We start from the raw sequence: 10368 nt of genomic DNA, 5'->3' as shown, positions 1-10368 counted from the left end.
GTTGAGGGTAAGGGGTCTGTTAGCAATAATACAAGCCAAAGGATGTACACCTAAAAATATTAACTAATAAGCTTCTAAAAATTAGATTTAAAGGAGATGTCTTGAAATTGATAGAACCCTAACTTGGTCCCTAAGCCTATCGTATATGTCCTTGACCTTCTAGAAGAGAATGTCAACTTTAAGTTCTTCCTCTCTCCAAATATGCACCTCATCATGAGTTACCCCAAGGTTAGGACTCTTCTCCACTCCAAGTAGTGCAATCCTCCTCCTTTTTTGGCATAAACTTACCTTACAGAATAAACAACCCAAGACTCAACATGTCAACTTAAGTGAAGTCAATTATGGTCAATAAATTATCCAAAGTCAAATCAACATAAGTCAACTTAGGAAAAGTCAACATAAAGAAATAGAAAATAAAGATAAAGAAGAAAGGTTAAAGGTCTCCCTTATAGTCATGTTTCTAGTCACTCTCTTTGAAATGTCTTCCATTGCTTCATAGTGAGTCATGAACTCATCATATGAAATTTCAATTTTTTTATTTTTTTAGTAAATTTCAAATTCTATCGTTTTAAATTATTTGAAATACCTTTTTAAAAAATTTCAATTTCAATTTCCTTTTAATTTCTTCATCCAAGCAAATCATTTTATTTCAATTAATTTCAAATTCTCGAATTAAATGAATTATTCTCTTAAATTACTTCGTCATAATACACATTAAGTTATTTTCTATCTTTACTACCCTGCTTTCGTCATATAAAAAGCTAAATATCTCTTATACATAAATTTATGTATTTTACTTCTTGAAAAACTTTTATTCTAGAACTGAAATACACAATTTAATTGTATTTTATGAAAAAGTATTCAATTTGGTTTACATCATAGTACAAAGATAGGAACTTTGATGGACATATTGTATAATTTGGAATGTAATTTTATAAACACAACTAATTACATGAAACATGCATTAGGTTGTTATTTCTTATGACAAATAACTCCTTCATATACAAATTACCTGACTAATGCTGATTTTGTATGTTTAAATAATCGTAATATATATCTTCATGGGCATGACTATAGGTAACTTGGACTATAACGACAGCAGCAGAAGCATATATACATTTGTCAATTTACTATACAACATAGCGACGGAGATAATCCAACCGAGCAGGGTGCTTAAGCTTCATGAGAGCCTTGACTTCATGCTTCCGAACCATTTCCCTTGAAATATTCAAGTTCCCAGCGATTTCTCCCAAGGTTCTGTCACCCTTGCCATCAAGTCCATATCTCTGTCTAATCACTAAGCTTTCCTTTGGCTTCAAGGAATCAAGCTACAAAAAAATTCCCAACAAATGACAATGTCAATTCGATGGCATGGTTTTACAAAATTTACTAACTGGAAGGACATTACATGAAAAAAACCTTCCAAAATGACTAACTTAGTCTCCAAGGAAAACTTGGAGAATCAAAATCATACATTTTCAATACTTAAGTAGATCCATTTAAGGCAGTTGAAACATGAGAAACAAAAGTCGTAAAATTTCATTACTATATAAAAAATTAATCTAGAGACTTTGATTTTCCTCTTAATATGAATCACGAATAAAATTTCTGCCAGTGAATTAGTTAAGCGCTTATTTATGTATTGGAAAGTAGACTGTTCATCACTAGAAGCACGGTCATGGATCTTGTTAAATTATTTTCTTATTTTTACATTTCATGGACTTAAAAGTCTTAGGGTTTGTTTATAATTTTAGAATATATTTTAATTGAGTTATAATACAAGAACAGGCTTGACCTAGCTTTGTGGTGACTGCCTTAAAGACAAGGGACGAAAACCTACTGAAGGGCGCCATTGAGGTAAGGACCTAGATCATTTTGAGCATTCAATACATAGCTTGCACTGCACCGTCCATTGAAGATTCTATGTTCTTTGAACTGCCAAGCATCCTGGCGCATCACACTTGAAACACGCCCCCATAGGAAGCTTCTACGCTCTTCAAAGACCAAGCAAGACAAGGAAAACAGCATCAATTGGTGCGCCTAACCAAGAACCATCTAGACCATTTTAATTCAAATTTAGGCGCCAAGTTGAAGGAACCACATGTGGAATGCGCGCCTAGTGTAGGAATCATCCAGAACCTTGGCTCTTTAGCTTACTTTGTGCATAACTTCTCCTTATAAAGAGGCTTTGTAGCATTGCCTAATACTTTTGAATGAATTGAAATTCTGTAATTCTAGAGAAAATTGTGTGCTCTTTTGAGTGTGATACTCTTTCTTTTGTGGAGCTTTATCTTAAGTTGTCTGGAATTCAAATGGTGATTCTTCTCACTTATCGTGAGTCATTTCAAGTGATGTGGTTTTCCATCTTTTTCTTCTCTGTCTCTTTTAATGACTTAAGCATGATAAAAGATGGGTTTCCTACACATGTTAGGAACCAAGTTCTTCTTTCCAAGCCAAGAGGATTCTAATCCTTGGTTCAATACTTGCATTAATTAACTCCTATTGATTCAAACGACGCATACCTTAGAATCCAATGGATTGTATGGGTAATGTCACTTAGTGGAAGATCCCACTTTGATACCTATTTTTGGGGATTCCTTCAGAAGACATCTAGGTATTAGGTGTCTCTATGTCCAGTGAGGATAACTCTTGCAAGGATCCAGTGTTTACAAGTGTAATAAATCAAACTTGGAATATCATTAAAATAATTTGAATGGATTACACTTCTTTGCATTGAAAGGTACTTAAACTACACAATTCTCTTCCCTTCCCATTAGAGTTGAAAATTCCTTAATGCTGGTGAAGAACCTAATGTATGTGCCTAGTTATTTTATTACGTATTAAAATCAGTTAATTTTTTAAACATCATACTATGATTTTAGGATTGTAGAAGATCAAATAAAGTTTAAGCACCTATACTCCAAGCTTTTATGACATGTAAAGTTTTGAATATGATGGTAGATGTTCAAATTAGTACTTGAATGTTGATAATGTCCAAAAAGTCGGAAAGAGAAAAAAAATAGTATCCTTGAGAAACACACAGAGAAAATATACAATTCCAGTAAGATCTTTGTTGTCTTTTTTTATTATTCAGTTGACGTACATTATGCTATTTGTTAGTTAGGCCTCTATATGCACTGTATTCGTGAAAAAATTACTATATCAAGGACGGACACTAAAAAGGACTAAGGAAGTGTTTTAAGGTGGCAAGAATGTGATAAATCATAGTTAGTTAAAGGTATAGCAAGCAGCACACAACTTGGACATTCAAAGCACTAACGTTTATCACATTAATCAAATTTCACTTATCATCAAAGGGACGGTATCAAGGAGTTGAGTTTTTACCACGTCATCAAGAGCAAGTCTTAGAACAGCAACTTGCCTCCTATTATCAGCATCCACACCATCAAGATCAGTAATCCCATTAATAAACTCTTCCTGCGTGGTTATATGTCTTGAATGCAGGGATAGAATGGGTTTTGATGCCTTCAGTACATCATAATATCGTTCAGGGGAGATCCCAATTCTTTTTAATACCTCCTCTTCCGTTGGTGACCTCTGGTGCTCAAATGTTAACTCGAGTTTTGCTCTATGAATATCTGCTCTGACCTGTTTAAAATGAAAGTGAGATGTTATAAAAGACTGCTCCTAAGTCTATAATAATTTCCTAACCTACATATTTTCTTTGAATGTCTTTGCAAAAATTAGATACGGTCAAAAAACACCAAGAACTTTTTTCATGTATTCTATTTTAATTATAAAAAAGCCTTCCAAGTCAAGTCCTAAGGAAAACAATCCTGGATCTTTCCGTCTTTCAATTTCAACCTACAAAACAGATTTGTTGAAATTGCCATATAATTCAGGCCAAATTAAAAAAGTATGCTGCCTATGTAAAATTAAAATCAACTAATCCATTTTCAAAAAGAATCACCATATTGATAAGAAAAATGAATACCCTGTCAAGTCCAAAAGGAACACGTGTGAAGCTTGAGAGGGTTATGGAACGAACAATTGAATGTCTAATCCAAAATAGACCGTATGTAGATAGCTGAAGTCTCCTTTTTGACTCAAATCGATCAATTGCAGTGATAAGTCCCTTAACTCCAGCCTGACAAAGATCTTGAAACCTTGGGCCACTTGCAAAATCTTGAAAATATTTGTTAATCACGAACAATACAAGTCGGAGATTGTGCTGCAATAGATACCACTATGATTTATTAATCTCAATATAACTATTACTCATTCCAAAGAATATCAACAAACAAATCAACAATTAAACCATTCGTTTACAAAGCAACAAGCAGAGAGAGAGAGAGAGAGAGAAGTAAAAGGAATATATGCGTAATAAATCACTGATCTTTGAAGACTTATTATAAGCCAATCTAAAAGAAGAGTTGAACATTCCATATTACCTTTATGAGCTTGTTTCTCGCAGCTTGACCAATTTCTATAGCTTTCCTTACTTGAACAATGCTAGTGCTATTTGCATCTGCTAGTTCACCATCCGAAATTTCTTTCCCTGCTTCCTGTAAATCTTCTCTCATTTGTAGGAGTGACTGAACCACAAAAAACACAGCCTAATATCACAAATACTTGAATTTTCACTCAGGATCTTAAGCTATTAAATTTAAAGATTCCTTGACATCAAATGCTTTCTGGACTGTATGCTCAAGATGTGGATCCTTGATTACTAATTCTCATGATTAAATTTCCATACAGTTAAGAGCAACCTCTGCTCTGTACATCATTCACGCCACATGAAGTGTATGTGTACAAAAGACAAAATCAGTTGAAAGTCATTATCTTCCTGATTAAGCTTTTAGGTTGGAGGGTTCTTTGACATTCAACAATCAAAGGTGACAAACTTCTATTTTGAGAAGGAAAAAAATCATAAAAGAAAATGAATTGGAGACCAAAACAGGAAAATAATTTCACCTTCATAGGTTCCATCAACTTAAATAACCATGCATGTTCTGAAGAAGGAAGAACTGGCGGAATTTTCATTTTCTTCCAGTCCATGCTAACTAAATCAGTTGATGCTGAATACTCCCTGATAAGCGCATCAATTTTCTCTACTTTATTAACATCTCTTTTTTTCTGAGCTTGAACAATTACCTTCTCCTTTGCATTCCTTTTCAATGAAATCCTTTTATCAAGACTCAATCGTTTGGCCTTCTTATTCAGGTTTCTAACCACATGATCATCATTTCTGTCATCATGTTCATCACCAACCTTCTTCCTCCTCCGGAATACTCTCGTGGTTTTACTATCTATATCTTCCGTCTCACAAGTATCAGATACGGAGCTGAGTTTATATATATTTTCAAGTTTGGCTGCAGCTTCATTGTAGTCCACAACCATGGTGAATGGAGAGGTTTCATCAGTAGAGACAGCTCTCACTCTCTTCAGCGACTCATTACTCTTTTCTATCCTTTTCCTTTGTTTCTTTGCCGTTTCCACGGGTAGAGGAATTTGCTCCTGAGGTGAAACCAAAGTGGTTTTATTCGATTTATTTCCTTTAAAAGCTACAATTAAGAGTCGTTTATGTGCCTGCTGACGACTGATAAACTTTGTACTCAATCTTAATGGAGTCCTAGCAGCTGAGGTAGAAACAGTAACAACTCCCATGCCAGGTTTCCAAACCGTGTTTAGAGCATAAAAAATTAAACAAATTTTCAATGCAGAGATCCTACAAGAGCAGATAAAGTCAATATCAATGACATTTGCTTACAACAAAATTGCATAACATCTTGATTAACCATCAATGTGGCATCAACATCAGCACCAATATAAGTATTACAACCAAAATCAGCAATACAATGAAAAACCAAGATATTGTTTTATCAGACACTAATTATCCCCCGTTACGAATTTTACGATAGAAAAATGGTTTCACATGAAATACCTATATAAAACCCATAACGAAGTCTTAGGCTCAATTCTTTTGTTGTCATCATTGTTTCAAACAAGAAATTGATACACCAATACTTCAAAACAACAGCACTAACTAACAGAAATCAAGAAACAATCCTAAAATATAACATGGAAAGACTCGCATCGTACACACTCGCATCAACGCAACCTATTCAATGTTACTTAATGAGTTCTAAAACCAATGGAATTTTCACTTTTGTTTGGGAATACTTGTATGGTAAATAATCACATAGAAAGACAATGTTGAAAAGAAAAATGAAGTGAAGTAGCAGGGAGCATTACTAGCACCTTGAACTGCAATGTTTCCCTGAGTCCACGCAGATTGAATCTACGAGAACGCGTGGAGGTTGTGGTTTCGTTAAACGCGAGATTCTAGAAAAAAATTCGGTGTCCACAATTTTAAGTCTGAAAAATCACAGAGAGATCGACGGTGGAAGAAGAAGAGGAAGCGTTGTACGATCGATACGCGTGGACAGAATGTGGCATGATAGCGCTGACGTGGCGAAGAAAGTGAATGTGGCGCTTTTGGAATGGGGGAGGAGATATTTGAAGGAAGTGTGGATCACATGTGGGGCACGTGGTTGGTTATTTGTGGTTGATGAAAACCTTTGATATTATTGTTGGACCAGTGATGCGTGTGGTGGTGGTGTGTCGACTACGAAGTTCATGCGCACCATGCAACTCGTTAAAATAATGATACAAATTGATGTTAGGGTAAAAGAATTTAATTGAGTTTCTATGCGTTTTATTTTTTGTGTTAAGTCACTCTTTGGTGGGATTGTTTTAATTAAGATTTTATTTAAAACATAAGAGCTCAATAAAGTCTTAAATTTCGTTATATATATATATATATATATATATATATATATATATATATATAATTTTGCCGGATAGATCTTAGGTGGAAAGAACCTGATGCTGACGTGTATAACAGTTTTTTATTGCAAAAAAAGAGAAAGTTCACTTGTTCGACTCTCAAATCAATAAGAAACATTTGAATATAAAATGAGTATTGAGTTAAATTAAAAGTATTTATATGTTTTCATGGACCTATTAGTATATATAAAAAATAATAACAAATAAAATAAGTTTAATGTAAGACCTAAGAAAAATTTAATGTTTGAAAGTGATATTATAATGTGGTCTATGTTAATTAATAAAAATGATTACATGTTTTTCACAAGTGATATGTAAGTCAAATGGTGAGAATCCTTTGTTGAGTTAGTGGTTGGGTTCTATTCCTGATGAGTACATAAAATGTTTAATTGGAGTTTTAATTTTGTGAACTGTGGCGGAATGTTGTTTTGTTCACTGCCCGGAATTTCTTAATTGGATGTAATGAAAGTGTTATTATACTATTTTTCCTTCTCTTCTAGGCTTACCATGAATTGAATTATAACTGTACTGTTGGAGATGGTTTTATTATTCTGTTATTGAGTTGAAATTGTAGGTGCAGTAGGCAGCAACCAGGTTAGTATTAATTCCTTAGAATATATCATATTCAATGCGGTGTAATTAGCTATGAAAAGTCTGAATTGAGGAATGACCATTGTGTGATTGCTATGTTAATTCTGGAAATTGCTGGATAGGCTGCCTTGGGGCAGACTTCATGTATGCTGTGGTGTAGAATGTATCGGGCTATGTGTGAAAATGGAGGGTGCTTTAGTTGTCAGACTAAAATGTTGCTTGCTTTTAACACATTTCCATTCACTATTTTACTAAAACAAAGTCTGGTTTGTGAATATATGAATTCTAATCGGGTGAAGTGCTGTTTTTGGCCTTTGAGAATGTATGTTTGTAGGACAGGGTAGGCTGAATTAGACGCTATACTCTTGCTGCTTTGAGCCACTCATGTATGCTGCTGTGGCTAAAATGCTGGTTTATACTATTTTATTCTGTGAATGATGTGAACGTAAACCGGTTTATGGTTTTTGGCTTAAATCTGTTGCAGTATAGCCTTAAATCTGTGGTGGTAATTAACTAGTCCTATGTGCTTAAAGTTTTATATGCTTTTGGTCTCGTATGTTTAAGTAATTGAACTTGAAATGCAATATCATGAGTTGGAACGAACGAACTGAGGGTTTCTAAAAGCTGCAGAGCAGTGGCTTCACGTAGTCTGCGATTAGGAGTAGTTGGATAAGGGAGTTTTGAGTACAACCCTATGGTTGGGGAGTAGTTTTAGAGTGTTAGTGTAGCAGTCTAGTGCTTACAGATTTTTCACCTGGTGTTAGGAGTCTGGAATGCACTGGTTTGATATAGCTCTCAAGTGCAGTGTGGTCCAGTCGATCCAGGATTTTTGAGTGTGAGAGTCAAGTGTATTTGCTTTGTGAATGAGCCGTGACTGAGTGGAGAGTGTCATGGTAGGATTAGGTAAGAATGTCAGGGGGTTTCTGCAGTCTTTAAAACTGTCATAGTTCACAGTTTGGCAGTTCCATGAAGTAAGCTATTAGGCCTGTATACGCAGAAATGGAGTCTGTCCAGGTTAGCTTTAAGGAGGCATAATGTAGTGAGAATTTCAAGGGTTGTCTCTATAGCATTATTCATCCCCTCTAGTGTTTTCTTGTGTTTTCACATTTTTTTACAAGCTTAAGAGAAAGGAATAAATTAGTAGTCTATTCTCCATAGAAGTATAGTCTTTTGATGTCCTTCTTCTTCTTCCATCCTCCGAGTCATGACTCTTGTTAGTGTTAGAGTTCCAACTTTCCCTCTGTATAGTCTTCCATCAGACCCTCTCTTTTGAAAAAGCTTTGTCTTCATATCTCCTTCTTCTTAGTCATCAACTTTTGTGGAAGGAATTAAGTCACAAATGTTAAAAGTAGGACTGACACCATATTCATAGGAAGTTCTAATCTATATGCATTATCATTGATTTTCTGGACCATTTTGAAAGGACCATCTCCTTTAGGACTAAGTTTAGACTTTCTTTGAGAGAGAAATCTATAATTTCTCAAGTGAAAGCCAAACTAAGTCTCCTTCCTCAAATATTATTTTCTTTCTCCGTTTGTTGTTGTATTCAGAATATATATTTGAGTTTGTTTTTCAATTTGGTTCTTGACCTTTATATCCAACTTCTTAATTTACTCCATTTTAGATACTCCTTCTTTATGTATAAAAGAAGATGTGTTTGAAAGAGGTAGTAAATCAAGAGGAGTGATGGGGTTAAAATCATAAGCAACCTTAAAAGGAGAAAGATTAGTAGTTTTTTGAACTATTCGGTTATAAGCAAACTCCACACAAGGAAGATGTTCATCCCAAGTCTTTTTATTTCCTTTACGTATTACCCTCAATAAATTAGATAGAGATTTGTTGACTACCTTAGTTTGCCATCAGTTTGAGGGTGACATGTGGTAGAGAACAAGAGTTTAGTTCCTAGTTTTTTCCATAAAGTTTTCCAAAAATGGTTAAGGAACTTAACATTTCGGCCAGACACTATAGTTTTGAGTAAACTATGCAATCTAACTATTTCTTTAAAGAGGAGTATTGCAATATAGTTAGCATAATCCAAAGATAGAATCATAACCCCTTTGAGTCCTTGGTAATCCTAAGACAAAATCCATGCTTATGTCCTTCCAAGGGGTATTAGCTATAGGAATAGGTGTAGAGTCCATGATGCATAATTTTAAATTTGGCTTGTATACAAGCTATGCATCTAGAACAATGTTTCTAAACATCTACTCTTATGTGAGACCAATAAAATTTATTTTTCAAAAGGGTAAGAGTTTTATCTGTTACCAATGAGGAGCATTGGTAAATTTGAAGATAAATGATTTTGATGATGATGCAAGAAGATAAACTTGAAGAAGCTGTTAAAATTGTTTTAAAAGCACTTTGTAGAATATAAATGTATTAGGAAAGTCTTTGAATATGTAATACTTAGAAAATCTCGTATCTTTAGTTAAGTTACGCATTTAATCGATTGGGTGAAGCTATAATCGATTATCATGAGCACTCTTGAAAAAGCATTTCGCTCTGGAATAATCGATTATTCCTTCAAATAATTGATTATCAACTGGTCCTGATGAGAACTGCCCAAGTCTCTGGAATAATCGATTGTTCCTCAGGATAATCGATTATCACTTTTTGAAAAATCCTGTAACGGACTTAAATAATCGATTATCACTAACAATAATCGATTATCAGTGGCAGTTGTAATTTGTCTTTTCAAACTCAGACCAGTTGCCTATATATAGTTGTTCCAAAACCCTTAGAGGGTTAACTCTAAGCTTTTTGAGAATACAGTTTGTCTGAGGAAGTTCCAAAAAGCTAGTTCAAGTGTTTTGCCTGGTCTCATGAATAGAAGAAGCTCGCGCTTTGTGGGTCAAAGGTCGGAGCGGTTCTCTTCGAGTTGGCAAGGCTATCATCTTCCGGTTCGTTTGTCGAAGGAAGATTTTATCTGCACTGTTTCGGTTCGTTGGTCGAAGGAAAGTGTAGATT

At 34.6% G+C, this 10368-nt stretch overlaps 1 protein-coding gene across 1 annotated transcript; it reads right to left on the bottom strand.

The window, feature by feature from the left end:
• Window positions 1-908: 908 nt before the first annotated feature.
• Window positions 909-6377, bottom strand: LOC108336301 (RNA polymerase sigma factor sigE, chloroplastic/mitochondrial). Its single transcript, XM_017572709.2, has 6 exons — window positions 6223-6377; window positions 4936-5689; window positions 4413-4556; window positions 3956-4192; window positions 3346-3609; window positions 909-1328 (listed from the first exon to the last, which is right to left on the bottom strand). The coding sequence occupies exons 2-6, from the start codon at window positions 5626-5628 to the stop codon at window positions 1131-1133; spliced, it is 1536 nt and encodes a 511-aa protein (XP_017428198.1). The 5' UTR covers window positions 5629-5689; window positions 6223-6377; the 3' UTR covers window positions 909-1130.
• Between the last annotated feature and the right edge of the window lie 3991 nt (window positions 6378-10368).

Source organism: Vigna angularis, chromosome 7, assembly GCF_016808095.1.
Source record: "Vigna angularis cultivar LongXiaoDou No.4 chromosome 7, ASM1680809v1, whole genome shotgun sequence".
In the NCBI taxonomy this organism is placed as follows: Eukaryota; Viridiplantae; Streptophyta; class Magnoliopsida; order Fabales; family Fabaceae; genus Vigna; species Vigna angularis.
The sequence above is the reverse complement of the archived record's forward strand: the minus strand, read 5'-3'. Positions and strand labels throughout refer to the sequence as shown.

Excerpts from the sequence above, each read along its gene's own strand:
- LOC108336301 (XM_017572709.2), bottom strand. The coding sequence starts at position 5,628 with ATGGGAGTTGTTACTGTTTCTACCTCAGCTGCTAGGACTCCATTAAGA. Across the intron at positions 3,610-3,955 it reads TTCCTTTTGGACTTGACAGG|GTCAGAGCAGATATTCATAG; the intron begins GTATTCATTTTT and ends CATTTTAAACAG. Across the intron at positions 1,329-3,345 it reads GACTTGCTCTTGATGACGTG|CTTGATTCCTTGAAGCCAAA; the intron begins GTAAAAACTCAA and ends ATTTTTTTGTAG.